The 14,612-nt window shown below is 37.7% G+C and overlaps 1 protein-coding gene across 7 annotated transcripts in view; it reads right to left on the bottom strand.

The window, feature by feature from the left end:
• Positions 1 to 14,612, bottom strand: part of CD46 (CD46 molecule) — a 36,353-nt gene that overhangs the window by 12,672 nt on the left and 9,069 nt on the right. For 2 of the 7 annotated variants that reach the window (XM_062210260.1, XM_062210264.1), the window contains exons 4-8: positions 13,679 to 13,764; positions 12,650 to 12,847; positions 6,741 to 6,923; positions 3,751 to 3,798; positions 702 to 740 (exon numbers count right to left, since the gene is read on the bottom strand). In XM_062210260.1, the coding sequence (XP_062066244.1) occupies positions 702 to 740; positions 3,751 to 3,798; positions 6,741 to 6,923; positions 12,650 to 12,847; positions 13,679 to 13,764 (554 nt within the window). Of the gene's footprint in view, positions 1 to 656; positions 741 to 949; positions 2,499 to 3,750; positions 3,799 to 6,740; positions 6,924 to 12,649; positions 12,848 to 13,678; positions 13,765 to 14,612 lie in introns of those variants that run through there. The other 5 variants (XR_009867912.1, XM_062210262.1, XR_009867911.1 and 2 more) reach the window with 5 other exon arrangements.

Raw genomic sequence — 14,612 nt, 5'->3', positions numbered from 1 at the left:
AAGTGGGGAGGTCCTAGGATCAGTCAGTGGATACTAAGGATCAACTGTACTAAAAAACAAGCCAACAGTGAGTTTTAGAAAAGACTAGCCATTACTAAACTACTCTACTAAATGGAAAGTAATGGATTTTTCTCTCCTTTTCATTATCAAGAAATCCTTACATTTCAGTGAACTTTAATTTTCACAATACACTTCATCAATTTCTTTAATATATTGTCTGATATGTGTAAACCTATAGAAAGTGTGCCAAACTAGCCTGTTACAGAAAAAAATTAATGCAGCTCATACAGGAAGTAATAAGAAAGAAAATGTATCAATTGCCATTGTAAAATAACACTGTCATGTGGAAAATGAGTTGTGTTTTATGTATTTTAACCTACATATAAGAACAGAATTTAAGAAGGTTACATCCCCCTACTAGGAATCCTCTTGGGTTCTATTTTCATGTAAACTCTTAAGACAGGAGTAGAGAATGTCTAGTCCATGGGTTGTATAAGGCCCACAAAATCATTTGATCTGGCCCTGCCAAGGCAACTGCGGGCAGCACTCAAAATCCATTAAATCTATAGCAAGCTAGTTTGGTAATTTTGTATGGTCCTCAAATGGTGTTATAAATATCCAAATGGCTCTTGGCAGAAAAACGGTTCCCTACCCCTGCTCTAACATATCATAATGCAGGATTAGTAACCAAAAGCAGTAACCTATATCCTCGTTAAATATTTCACGGGGTTCAGGATATCCTAGGGGGAGAAAGAAAAGAAGAAAATGGGGTCAGTAAAACCACATTAATAATAAAATAAAAGAATAAAGCTTAAAATCCTTTAAATTCATAGGTTGATTTTTTTTAGCCTGGTATAAACCTTCTTAAAATTTCATTTTCTTATAAACCATATTAATGTTTCTCATTTAAAGTAGTGTGAGAAAATTTTATGTTTATATTTAACATCATTATATATATATTCTATGGTATAACATGCAAATTTATCTTTCATATTTCCTGAAAATTAGTCTGTGAATTCAAGGCAATTTTAATTAAAACTTAAAGATAGAGGCAGGCTCAATAAATGGTTTAGAAGGTGATCTGGAATGGAAGGAAACTTCCTCAACATAATAAAGCCCAGAGATGAAAATCCCACAGTTAACATCATTCTCAGTGATAAACAACTAAAGGCCAGGAGCAAGACAGGGCACCTGTGTTTGCCACTTTTGTTCAACATAGTACTGGAAGTTGTAGCCAAAGCAACTAGGCGAGCAAAAGAAATAAAAGGGATCCAAATTGGGAAAGAAGTAAAATTACCTCTGTTCACAGATGACACGATCTTTTATGTAGAAAACCTGAAGGATTCCACATACACACATATGCAAACACCTATTAAAACTAATAAATGAATTCAGCGAAGTTGTAGGATTCAAAATCAACACACAAATATCAGCTATAGTTCTGTACACTAACAATGAATGATCCAAAAAGGAAGTTAAGACAATAATTCCATTTATAATAGCATCAAAATAATATTGCCTTTGGGAGTACACTTAACCACAGAGGTAAAAGACTTGTGCACTGAAAGCTACAAGACACTGTTGATAAAAATTAAAGATGTAAATAAATGGAAAGACTTCCTGGGTTCATAAAGGATTTACTATTTTTAAGCTGTCCATACTACACAAAATAATCTACAGATTCAATGTAAACTCTATCCAAATCCTAATGGTGCTTTTTACAAAAACAGAAAAATCCATCCCCAAATTCATGTGAAATCTCAAGGAAACCCAAATAGCCAAAACAAGCCTAGAAATGAAGGGCAAAATTGAGAGGACTCTCACTTCTTGATATCAAAACTTACTACAAAATAGAGATGGTGTTGTGGTGTAGTGGGTGAAGCCACTGTCTGTGGCACTGGCATCCCATATGGGCACTGGTTCCTGTCCTAGCTGCTTCACTTCTGATCCAGCTTCCTGCTAATGGCCTGGGAAAAGCAGCACAAGATGGTCCAAATATTTGGGTCCCTGCCACCCACATTTTGGTCATCTGCTGAGTGAACCAGTGGAGGGAAGATCTCTCTCTCTCTCTCTCTCTCTCTCCATTATTCTTTTAAAATAAATAAATACATAAATATTTTTTAAAAATTACTACAAAACTATAATAAATATAATATAAACAGATATATAAATATAAATAAATATAATAAAAACAGAATGGTAGGAGCTGGTGCTGTGGCATAGCTGGTAAAGCTACCGCCTGCAGTGCTGGCATCCCATACGCTTGCTGGTTCAAATCCTGGCTGCTCCACTTCCAATACAGTTTCTGTTAATGTACCTAGGAAAGCAGTGGAAGATAGCCCAAGTGATTGAGCCCCTGCACCCACATGAAAGACCCAGAAGACGTTTCTGGCACCTGGCTTTGGATCGGCCCAGTTCCAGCTGTTGCTGCCATCTGAGGAGTGAACCAGTGGATGGAAGACCTCTCTCACTCTGCTTCAGCCTCTCTGTAACTCTGCCTTTCAAATAAATAAATAAATCTTAAAAAGAAAGAATGGTAGCAACACAGTGATAGACATGGAGCCCAACAGAGTAGAATAGAAAACTTAGCAGTTAAACCCTATTGAATAGGGTTCAATGATTTTCAACAAGAGTTTCAATAGCAGCCAATGTAAAAAGAGCAGTCTCCTTAACAAATGGTATTGGTAAGATTGGAGATACCCGGGCAAAAGAATGAAGTTGTACTGTTCTCATATACTTAAGTTCAGATGGACCAAAGACCTAAATTAAGAGCTAAAGCTATCAAACTCTGAAATGAAAACACTTCATGACAATGTTTGATGAAGAGCAGCACTTCAAACCTTTTGGGGGAGAGGAAATAATGTTGCTTGCCCATTGGATGGGGTATGGAGAACCTTGTCTCACTCCATATACCACAGTGAATTTCAAATGTAGCAATAATCTCAATACAAAGCATGAAGTCAGAACACATGGTTGAAATTTTTACCTGATTCCAGCATGGAGAAGTAAAGTTTCATAAGAAATACACAAAACTCAGAGTCATTGGGGAAAAGTTGATACATGCACCTGCCTGTTTGTATGAGATTTCTGAACACATCAATGACCACTTATAGGAGAGTAGTTAAATTGTGGCACATATTCAAGTCACCATTACAAAAGCCCAGGAATCTAAACAGAACCTCAATCCAAGACACAAAATGGAGAAAGTGCAAATTGTAGGTAATGTTATTTTTGTTTAAGAGGAGGAAAAAATACCAGACTATACGTCTGACTACTCATAAAAGGATGCTGATGTACAGAAACATAAAAGGAAACTCTAAGCCACTGGTATGATTAACTCAATGAACTTGAAAGAGAAATAATCCTTACTTTATACTTTTGTAATGTCTGAAATTATTAAAAATCAATTCATATGATACTCATGTTGGTAAAAGTTATAAAAAACAATCTGTGTCCAATTGTACAAAAAAAATTCTTAAAACTGACTAGTAAATTCAAACAAACAAAAAAACCCTAGGAAGAAAATGTTCATTTGAAAAAGATTTAATATATAATAAGCTCTCAAAAACTGACAACAAAAATAATTTTTGAAATATAATAGAAAATAGGGCAGAGGACATGAATGAATAAATATAGGTAAAAAAAAGTTTGGCTTTACTGAGGCTTAAAGAAATCCAAGTTAAAACATCATTTTTAATACATGCCCTATGAAGTTGTTAACAATATCAGTAGGATAAAGAGTTACTGAACCTGGATAATTATAAACTGGAGGCTTGGTTGGATGAGTAGGCCTAGGACCTAGAAAGACAAATTTGATTTTATCAGTTCATCAGCCTTATCAATATATTATTAAAGATTTAATTTTGATAATTTATTTTTAAAAAAGATTATTTATCAAAATGAAAAATACATACTCTATGGATGTTACAGTTCTGGGAATGTAACTTGTATGTACATTTGCACAAGTGTGTATGCATATATGCACAAAGTACTCATTTGTATTTTGGGATGGAAATCCTAGAAGTTAGATACTAATAAATCATATAAGTAATGTGTTTGGGGAAAACACATATTTTTTAAAATAAACAAGAATCCTAGTAGTATCATACTATGTAATTTACATGTTGCTCATTCTGCTTGGTATTTCTTGGACTTATCTTTCATATTAACACACTTAGATCTATGTTAACACCATTACATATTGTTATGGATACTTTTCACACAGTCTTTTGCTAATGATGACAAAAAGTGATTGACAATCCTCAGGAATTTTTGAGTTTTTTTAAAAAATAAATTCCTGTGGTTTCTCTTCTTTATAATGTTTTTCTCATTTGATTCCCTCTTCACCTTCTAAACACTCAGCTAAATCATTGTTTTACAAATTCTTTATGAAATAGTTATAGTCAACTCTTTGGACAGAGAGTATCAACAAACATAATATACCATATACCCACTCAGAACACATAAGTAAACACAAATGATTGATTCAAAGAGTATAAACCTCACATGTAATCTTAGTCCACCAAAAAATCATCACCTCCCTACCCTAAACCCCTTAGAACTCTAATTGAGTACCTTAATTAGGTACTCAAAGAGGCTAACAGGTACCAAATTCTTACAAAATTTTAAAAAGATATTCTGATCACTATGTTACATGTGCAATTCCCCGAAATCTTCAAAATATTAGAAATAGAAAGTCTATTCATGCAATGGGTCTTCAAAAAGTTAATGGAAAATGTGTACTCTGAGAAAAATCCACATATTTTCCAATTTTTTGCATCAAAATCTTTGAATTTCATTTTCCATGACCTTTTCAAAGTCTCTTTGTAGAAACAAATTAGGACAGAGTAGTTGAGAATTATTTGACTTCAAAACCCTCATTAACCACAGGAAAACTAAAGCCCATTGAAATGATGGTAGTTGAGTCAAGTAGAGCCCAACCAGGAACCTGTGTGTCCAGGCTAAGGCTCTTCCCACCATTCCTTTTGCCTCTTCTGCTGCAACCAAAGTGGAACCGGAGACAGCAGCACCGAAGTCAGGAAGATAATTCCTTCCTTCATATTGGAAAAAACCCCTCTAGCCTGAAGCTCAACAGGTGATTAGTAGCACCTGCAAGTCCTTTCCTTTTCATAAGTAAGGACTGTTCCTTCAAATAAAGCTGCTCCGTAAAGAGATAAAACAACAATTATATGAGGTGGAGAAAAGGGCCAGGGAGGAGGTAGAGAGATGGATCTCCTAGGAGAAAGCAATTTCCCAGTTTAAATGCACCGCATAAAAAAAACTAGGACATTCCAGGAAATGGGACATAGTCCTGCCTGGGAAGATCCCCAGGTCAGCTGTCAACAGATCTATGCAAAAAAAGAGTAAAATAGCAAAGTTGAGGAAGCAGTAAACACGTATTAACAAAGAGAGACCATGGCAGGAGTCGCTGTGCACTCGCTCCCCATGTAGGACCTCTGTCCTTAATGTGTTGTACTATGAGAAATAACAGTACAACTAGTCCTCAAATGGTACTTTATACTTTGTGTGTCTGTGTGGGTGCAAACTTGAAATCTTTACTTAGTATAGAGTTGATCTATATATAAAGATAATTAAAAATGAATCTTAATGAAGAATGGGATGGGAGAGGGAATAGGAGGTAGGATGGTTCGGGGGTAGGAGGGCGGACTTGGGGGGAAGAACGCTATAATCCAAAAGTTGTACTTATGAAATTTATATTTATTAAATAAAAGCTTTCTACTAAAAAAAGAGGCTATGGGTCCTCCTCTTTATTGATATTAACTCAGTAGGGACATGAGCTAATATATTCTCTACCTTTAAGAGGTTCCTACCTACCAGGCACTGTGCTCAACAATTTAAATGCATCCCACTTAAACCTTACTATCACCTAGTGAAAAAGATACCAAATCATTTTACATGAGTAAACACACTTAAAAATTATATAACTTTCCCAAGTTCACATTCCTGTTCATCTCAGGATGATGGCAAATAAACTTCCAGGATCACTATGAATAGCAGCTAAAATGGCTATAAAAATATCCTTCCCGTTTCATTCCTAACAATGAAATGGGTGGACATCACCATAAACTTATGGGATGTTTGCAAAAATCCCCAGGAATTAAAAGGATTTTTGAAAAATACAAATAGGAATTACTACACCCCAGGCCATGGAATCTGGAGGTTTTGTACTGGGAGAAGTCACCACTGGAAAAGAAAATCACGTGGATTGGACCACGCGGGAGTTGTTATTGTCATTTTCAGCAGAAATTTGAAAGATGTTTGAAAAATACACGCAGGAATTACTAAACCTGAGGCAGTGGAATGGAGAGGTTTTCTACTGGGAAGGATCACCACTAGGAAAGAAAATACTGTAGACTGGATCAACCACTTGGGGGTTAATGTTCACATTTCACTCACATGAACTACACCTTGCATTTTTGACTCACTTAGATGAAAGTGCTCATGCTTCAGTTTACTCTGAAAATGTTATAACCCACTTTTTAGAGGTAAAATTATTCAATGAGAAACTTACATACCCACATGAAGCACATAATGTGGAAAAACGTACAAAATCACAACAGCTGAGTTCTCTAAATTTTATGTCATACACCTGGCATAAAAATTAATATGAGAGTTAAATGCTACAATTTATTCTTTTCAATTATTCTGTATAATTGATGGTTAATGCCAAATAAATAAACTCTAAAAAAAACAAGAAGAAAAACAAACAACTTTTGTACCTTTCACACATGTTGGAATCGGGGGCTCCCAGGTGCTATTGCTGTTACAGACAACAGTGTCACTGCCTCGAACATGATAGCCCAGGTTGCATTCAAACATAACTGTTGCTTGGTAGTAATATTTCTTCCTAAATCCTGTTATCTGTCTTCCATTTTTTAATTCTGGATATAAACACTTGACCACTGAAAAATCAAGAAACCTCAGAATAAATGGAAATACATTTTTTAACATAGGACCAGAATAATTAGTACAAAGTAATCATTTCTAGTGGGAACAAAGTGACAAGGAATGGAATGCAAACTGTTAAAAAAAAAAAAGAAAAACTTTTATGTTAAAAAATTGTTTTATGTGGCATGTTGGGTCAAGCTGTTGCCTGCGACAGTGGCCTCCACTTCCCATCCAGTTACCTGCCAATGGCCTGGAAAAAGCAGAAGATGTTTGGGCCCCTGACACCCACATGGGAGACCCACAAGCAGCTTCTGGCTCCTGGCTTCAGCTTGGTCCATCCCCAGTCATTGCATTCATTTGGGGAGTGAACCAGCAGATGGAAGATCTCTGTCTCTCCCTTCTCACTGTAATTCTGACTTTAAAAAAAAGTAATGTAAAACAGTTTAATTCCAAAAAAACTCCATAGAAATCTAATGACCATTTCCCCCCAAAAAAAAACCAGAATATCATTATAGTTTATTGGTCTTGTTTTTCCCCATTGCTGACAAGTTTTGAAAAGGTCTCACTATAAGATACAAATTTGGCTTAAGTTCAAAAACAATTTTTTTCAAGTCCATACTGTCATTAACAGTTCTCTACTTTTTGAAAAGGTAGGAAAGATTTTTCTAAGAAGGTAATAATTTAGCTCAAATTTAAAAGCTGAAAAGAAGCTAGCCATGCAAAGATATATCAAGAAAAATTCCAGGCAGAAACAACATATATAATGTTCACGGGATAAAATGCCTGTGGAGTTAGGGCAGGGTTTTAACAACCCAGAGCTCAAGAAACAAATCTAGACACAAGCAGACAGGCCTGAAATAAAAGTTAAAATCAAGGCTTAGCTTTCAAATCAGTGGTCTCTGGTATTTCCCATTTTGCCCTATTTCTTAAGACATCAAATGTGGCTATGACCTACTAGATTAATTTCAGGATCCCGTTCATGGGCTTGGGAAAATTGGGGAAACAGAACAAAAAGGCTGGGCTGGGCACAGTTAAGGCAAGAGAATATCCCACAAGCTTAAGTCTGAGCCATAGACCAGGGCCGGATAATGTACAGCCGGCTAAGCCAGGCTGGTGATCTTCCTTTTCCCCCGTGGATCTGCATTTCCATCTGGTATCATCTCCTTTGAGCCTGAAGAACTCCCTTCTGCAATTCTTGTGGTGCAATCTCACTAGTGACAAATTCTCTTAGCTTTTGTTGATATGAAAATGTGTTCATTTATTTCACTTTCAGTTTTCAAAGAGTCTGCCTTGATACAGAAGTCTGGGTTTAAGTGTTTTGTTTTTCTTTTAGCACCTTTACAAGCATCACCGTGTTGTAACTGCAATTTTTTTTAATGATTTATTTATTTGGAAGGAGGGGAAGAGAGAGAGAGAGAGACTGAGAGAGAGAGACTGAGAGAGAGAAATTGATCTTCTATTTACTGATTCACTCCCTAAATGGCCTCAGCAGCAAATATCTGGGGCAGGCCAAAGCCAGGAACCAGGAACTCCATCCAGGTCTCCCACATGGGTGGTAGAGGTCCGAGTACATGGGCTATCTTCTGCTGATTTCCCAGGCACATTAGCAGGGAGCTAGATCAGAAGCAGGGTAACCAGAACCTGAACTGTACTCCCATGTGGGATGCCAGTATTGCAAGTGGCAGCTTAGCCCTCTGTACCACAATGCCTGCCCCTCTGTAGTTTCTTTTATTTTATTTTATTTTTTTTACCAGGCAGAGTTAGACAGTGAGAGAGAGAGAGAGAGAGAGAGAGAGAGTTTTAGATAGTGAGAGACAGAGAGAAAGGTCTTCCTTTCATTGGTTCACTCCCCTAAAGGCCACTATGGCCGGCACTGTGCCGATCCAAAGCCAGGAGCCAGGTGCTTCCTCCTGGTCTCCCATGTGGGTGGCAGGGACCCACGCACTTGCGCCATCCTCCACTGCCCTCCTGGACCACAGCAGAGTGCTGGACAGGAAGAGGAGCAACCAGGACTAGAACCTGGAGCCCCAACCAGGACTAGAACCCGGGGTGCTGGTGCCACAGGTGGAGGATCAGCCAAGTGAGCCTCGGGGACGGCCACTCTCTGTAGTTTCTTAAGAGAACTCAGCTGTGATTCTAAATTGTCCTCATCCTCTCAAATGTAATTTGGTTTGTTGATGCTTTTATCCCTCTTACTGGTCGCTTTTTTTCTTAGCTTTGCTTTTTAGTAATTCAAATAATTCTCCACTCCCCTCTCTCTTCTTTCTCTGATTCTCCAGTTACCTGAATGTTTGACAGCCTGATGCTCTCCCGCATGTCTGTAAGGTTCATACTTTATGTCTTTCTTCTCATATCACATTGGATGTCCACTGCCTTGTCTCAGGTCACAGATATTTTCTTATTGCTGTTGTTGTGTCCATTTGCACCTAATGATTTTTTTTAAGCTGGGTTTATTGGATATCATTTACATGCAGTACATTCACTGTTTTCAAGTGTACAGCTGTATACGTTTTCACAAATGTGAATAATCTTCACATAACTACCACCAAATAAACATACAGAAAAAGCTCCATCACTCTTCAAAATGCAGTCATGCTTCTTTATGACTTATCTTTCCTGCCCCAGCCCTGCAACATGCCAACCACTGGTCCCTCCAGCTTTCCTTAGTACGTCACAGACTAGAGTTATAACCTTCTGCTAGTGACCTATTTCACTTAGATTGATGCTTTTGAGAGTCGTTGTGTTGCTGCGTGAGCCGGTCACTCACTCCTTTTTGTTGCTGAGTATTATTCCGTCATTTGGATGTAACGTAGGTTGTTCCTCCAGCTGAAGGACAAGTGGGTTTCCATTTTGGGGTGATGATGAATAAGACCTCTGTGAGCATCTCCACACAGAGTCCCGTGCGCACATTTTAGGTTCACGCGGGTTGCTTGGCCGTCTCTTTTTAACTTGGTGGAATTGCCCAAAGTGTTCCAAAGTAGTCATTCCACTTTGACATCTTACCAGCGATTTTTGAGAATTCCATTTCCTGGATATTGTCAGTTGTTTATGTGTTTAAATTCTAATAGGCATTTAGTGGTATCTCCTTGGAAACAGACAATTTGATTTCTTCCTTTCCAGGCCATCCGCCTATTACTTTCTTCTGCTTATTGTACTGGATATCACCCCCAGGATAATGAGAACGGAGTGGTAAGAGTGGCCATCCTTTGCCTTGGTCATTTTTTTAATCTGATTATTTTTTTAAATAGTTTATTCATTTATTTATTTGAAATTTTTATGTGGTTTTGGTATCAGGGCAATGTTGTCCTCATTATTGGGTTGCATCTTCTTGAAAATCGTGAAGAGTTGTTATAATTTATTCTTTACATCTTTGGGAGAATTCCCCAGTGATGCTGTCTGGGCCAGCAGTTCTCTTTGTGGAAAAGTTATTAACTACAAATTGTATTTGTTTAATAGATATAGGACTATTTAGGTTATCTATATCTTTCAGTGAGCTTGAATATTTTATATCATTCAAGAAAATTGCCAATTTTGTTTTTAAAATGTTTTATTTATTATTTATTTGAAAAGCAGAGCAAGACACACACACACACACACAGATATCCCATCTTTTGGTCCAGTTCCCAAATGCCTATAATGGCCAGATCTAGGCCAGAATGAAGCCAGAAACCCCAAACTGAATCCAGGTCTCCCATATGTGTGGCAGGGACCTGACTGAACCATCCCCACTGCTTCTCAGGGTGTAGATCAGCAGGAAGCTGGGACTGGAAGCAGAGCTGAGACTTGAATCCAGGTATTACAATATGAGATGCAGGTGTGTGACCTGCTTGTCTCCACCCCCCAATTTTATTTACAGACATATAAATAAATATATATACTGCCAAATTTATAAAGTTGCTTGTATTTTCCCTATTATCCTTTAAATATCTGCTGGTTATTGCATGGTATCCTCACCCTTGATATTGGTCATTTCTGTCTTTTTTCAATCTATCAGTTTATTCATTTTATCAGTCTGCTCTAGGAACCAGCTATAAGTTTTATTAATTTTCTCTTCTTTCTTTTTTTTTACTTCATTGGTTTTGTTGTTATGTTCACCACTTCCTCATTTTGTATTTAAACTTTTTCTTCATTTTTAGTTTCTTAAGGTGGAAGCTAAGCTTACTTGAGACTTCTTTCTCCAATGTAAGATTTCATGTTATAAATTTCCCACTAAGCAATGCTTTAGCTGTATCCCACAAGTTCTGATATTTTGATATACTATGGATTTGTTTTATTCATTTCAAAATACTTTCCTATTTTCTTCCTTTTTTAAAAAAAATGCAAGTTACTTCGAGATGTCTCATACACATTTCACTGATTTGGGAATTTCCTACATATCTTTGTTACTGATTTCTACTTTCATTCCATTGGGATTAGATAATATACTTTGGTTTTTCTTAAGAATTTTTTTTAAAGATTTATATATTTATTTGAAAGTCAGAGTTACACAGAGAGAAAGGAGAGGCAGAGAGAGAGAGAGAGAGAGAGAGAGAGAGAGAGAGAGAGAGAGGTCTTCTATCTGCTGGCTCACCTCCTAACTGGCCGCAAAGGCTGGAGCTGTGCTGATCCAAAGCCAGGAGCCAGGAGCTTCTTCCAAGCTTCCCATGTGGGCGCTGGGGCCCAAGGACTTGGGCCATCTTCTACTGCTTTTCCAGGCCACAGCAGAGAGCTGGATCGGAAGTGGAGCAGCCAGGACTCGAACTGGTGCCCATATGGGATGCCGGCGCTTCAGGCCAGGGCATTAACCCACCGTGCCACAGCGCCGGCCCCAGATAATATACTTTGAATGATTTCAATTTTTTGAAATTTATTAAAAGTTCTCTTATTTCCCAGACTACTCTTCACCTTAAAGTATACCCTATATGCACTTGAAAAACAAATACACCTGTTCTACAGGAGCGCCTCTTCCAAGGTGCAAATTCCCTCCAGTGTCTCCCTGCTTTTGGTCACTATTCAGTGCCTTAAACATTGGAAGTTTAGTTTTTAAATTTAATTTTTATTTTTTTATTTATTTGAAAATCACAGTTACAGAGGGGAGGGGGGAGAGAGAGATCCTCCATCTGCTGGTTCACTCCCCAAAAGGCCACAATGCACAAGGCTGGGCCAGGCTGAAGCCAAGGTCTCCCACATGGGTGCAGGGGCCCAAGCACTTGGGCCATCCTCCACCACATTCCCAGGCACATTACCAGGGAGCTGGATCAGAAGAGGATCAGCCAAGACTCGAACCAGCACCCATATGGGATGCCGACTTCTCAGATAGTGGCTTTACCTGCTACGCCATAACACCAGCCCCAATTCGAGGTTTTAAAAATATCTTTTGCCCAGAGTTTATCATTCTCATCAGTGAGAGATTTAGTCTGTTAGGATCTATGCTACCTATGTCTATAGTCAGACATCTGACATTTCTTGCAATACAAGATAAAACTTTCTTGTTTTTAAGCCAATAGGTGCTGAATTTTTTGGTTCTTTCAAAGCAATCCTAACTCCTGTGTACACACAGTAGTGCAACAGTGTACACAAAGGAATGCCAAGAGCACAATGAGGTGAGGGGTATGGCTTTCTACAACGAGAATTATTCTTTGACTTGACCTATACTCAATTGAAAGCCAATTCTACAGTAGGAGGAAGCACATATATCTTAGGTAAAATGTTTCCGAGTATTGACAAATGACAAATAGGAAATAAATTGGAAGTTGATTACCTCTACATTCTGGAGGACTGCTACTCCACACTCCATTGGCGACACAATATAGTGATTTTTCTCCAACGAGTGAGAATTCATCTTCCCCATGTGAAGGATCACAGCTATAAGTTACTGACTCAGCATACTCAAATATATCTACATCACTAAAGGTGTATTTTCCATCTTTTATTTTTGGAGGTGGTGAACACAAAATCTCTTAAAAAAGAGAAAAAAGGGAATGTAAAGGAAAGATAAAAACCGAGGCAACATCGTGAACTTCTATAAACTGACTTCCAAAAAATTATCAATATAGGAGTTCTCTCTTTTTTAAAAAAAATTTTAGTAGATTTCACAGCTAGTTAGGAATTCAGTATCCATTTATAAGAAAATTTTCTTACCCCAAATTCAAACTGTTAACATAGAAATGAACTTTCAGAACAAGACTCATTTTCTTAAGGTGTAAAACACCTACATTTATTTGCAAAGCCATGCTAAGTTTTGTTCACATCACCATAAGAGATGCTGACAATTTGATGAGAAAATATATTTATGATTAAAAATAAAACTGAGTGCTGGTTGAGAAATGCTTTACAATTTATAAATATATCCATTCTCTGAATTGGCGGTTCATGATAATACCAAGATAGCTTTTTTCATACTCACAAATGTACATTGACTTTTCCCAGAGGCCTACAAATTATGTGATAACCCAAGAGGTCAAATCCAAAAGTCTTCCTTTAAGGCAGACAATGAAGAAATTTGCAACAGTTAAAAGCAATGTTACTATCCTGACTATGTATTTTGTTTGGGGAAATTTTTATTTATTAAAAGATATGTTGCATAGGTTAATATTATCAATTTTTTATCCTTAAAAATGAATTAATAATTATTTTTAAAAACTCAGCTTTAATTCTAATGTAATAAACACCTACAGATATAACCCACATTAACAAAAGCTCTTTAGAGTCCTCCTCTAAAATCATAAGGGATTCCTGAGGCCAACACATCTGAGAATTGCTGGTCTACATTTTACAAGAATTCACTTACTTTCACATCGTGGGACAGCATGGCTCCAGAATGTCCTTGCTCCTTTAAGTTGACAGAGTATAAATTTTCTACCAACTAGGTAATAACTAAATAAAAGCAAAAGTTACTGTTTTCTTTAGCAGTTAATAAAAGGCACAAAATAACAAATGCGTTCTTCTATGGTTGTTTATCTATGCTGCCTAGCTTAAGGGAAAGGTTTCTTAACCAACGTTTAATGAAAATGCTAAATAAATCTTCGTTTAATCCAATAAATATTCGAGGATTAGAACACACCCTTGCCATCAGCATAGATGTCTAGAAAGATCTGCTGTGGCTGCCAGCCTGGATTCTCTGCTGTTTTCCTTCATGCTCATTTCTCTACTTTGACTCACACATTCTGCTCAGCGAGGATGAGGACTGGGTAGGGAGAGGAGGCCCTGGAGCTGTCTGCCTGGCTTCCAGTCCTGGCTCCACTCCTTACTGGCTACTTGAGCTTGGGCAAACCGCTGAATCTTGTCTTGCTCACTTCCCTCCCTCGGTGAGAAGGGGATAGCAGCACATATTGCTGCAAGACGAGAAGAGTTAGACCCAGCCTGGTGCGTCTTAGCCCCGAGTGATAATCCTGCTATCAGAATCTCATTCTGGGAATAGCTCAGGAGTACTTGCACTCAATGATTCTCCCCTGATAATTTACATACTTAAGAATCTCTCCTCCTCCTGGGCTCTCACTGTCATGATCATGTAGCATTCTCTTTTGTGGTACTTCTCATTCACTGTTACACTTGGGCAGCTCTCCTTATATAGTGTGCTTCTCAGTAAGGCTACCACTTCTCTGAGAAGGATCCATTGTCTTAAACGTTTGGTTCCCGAAGTTTCTAGCGAGCTCTATGTAACATTAGCTGAATGTTCCAATATTTTTACTTGATCAAGTTAAAAAACAGTCAGTGAAACTGCT

This window comes from Lepus europaeus, chromosome 14, assembly GCF_033115175.1.
Source record: "Lepus europaeus isolate LE1 chromosome 14, mLepTim1.pri, whole genome shotgun sequence".
Classification (NCBI taxonomy): Eukaryota; Metazoa; Chordata; class Mammalia; order Lagomorpha; family Leporidae; genus Lepus; species Lepus europaeus.
This window is presented reverse-complemented; position numbering and strand designations above follow the sequence as displayed.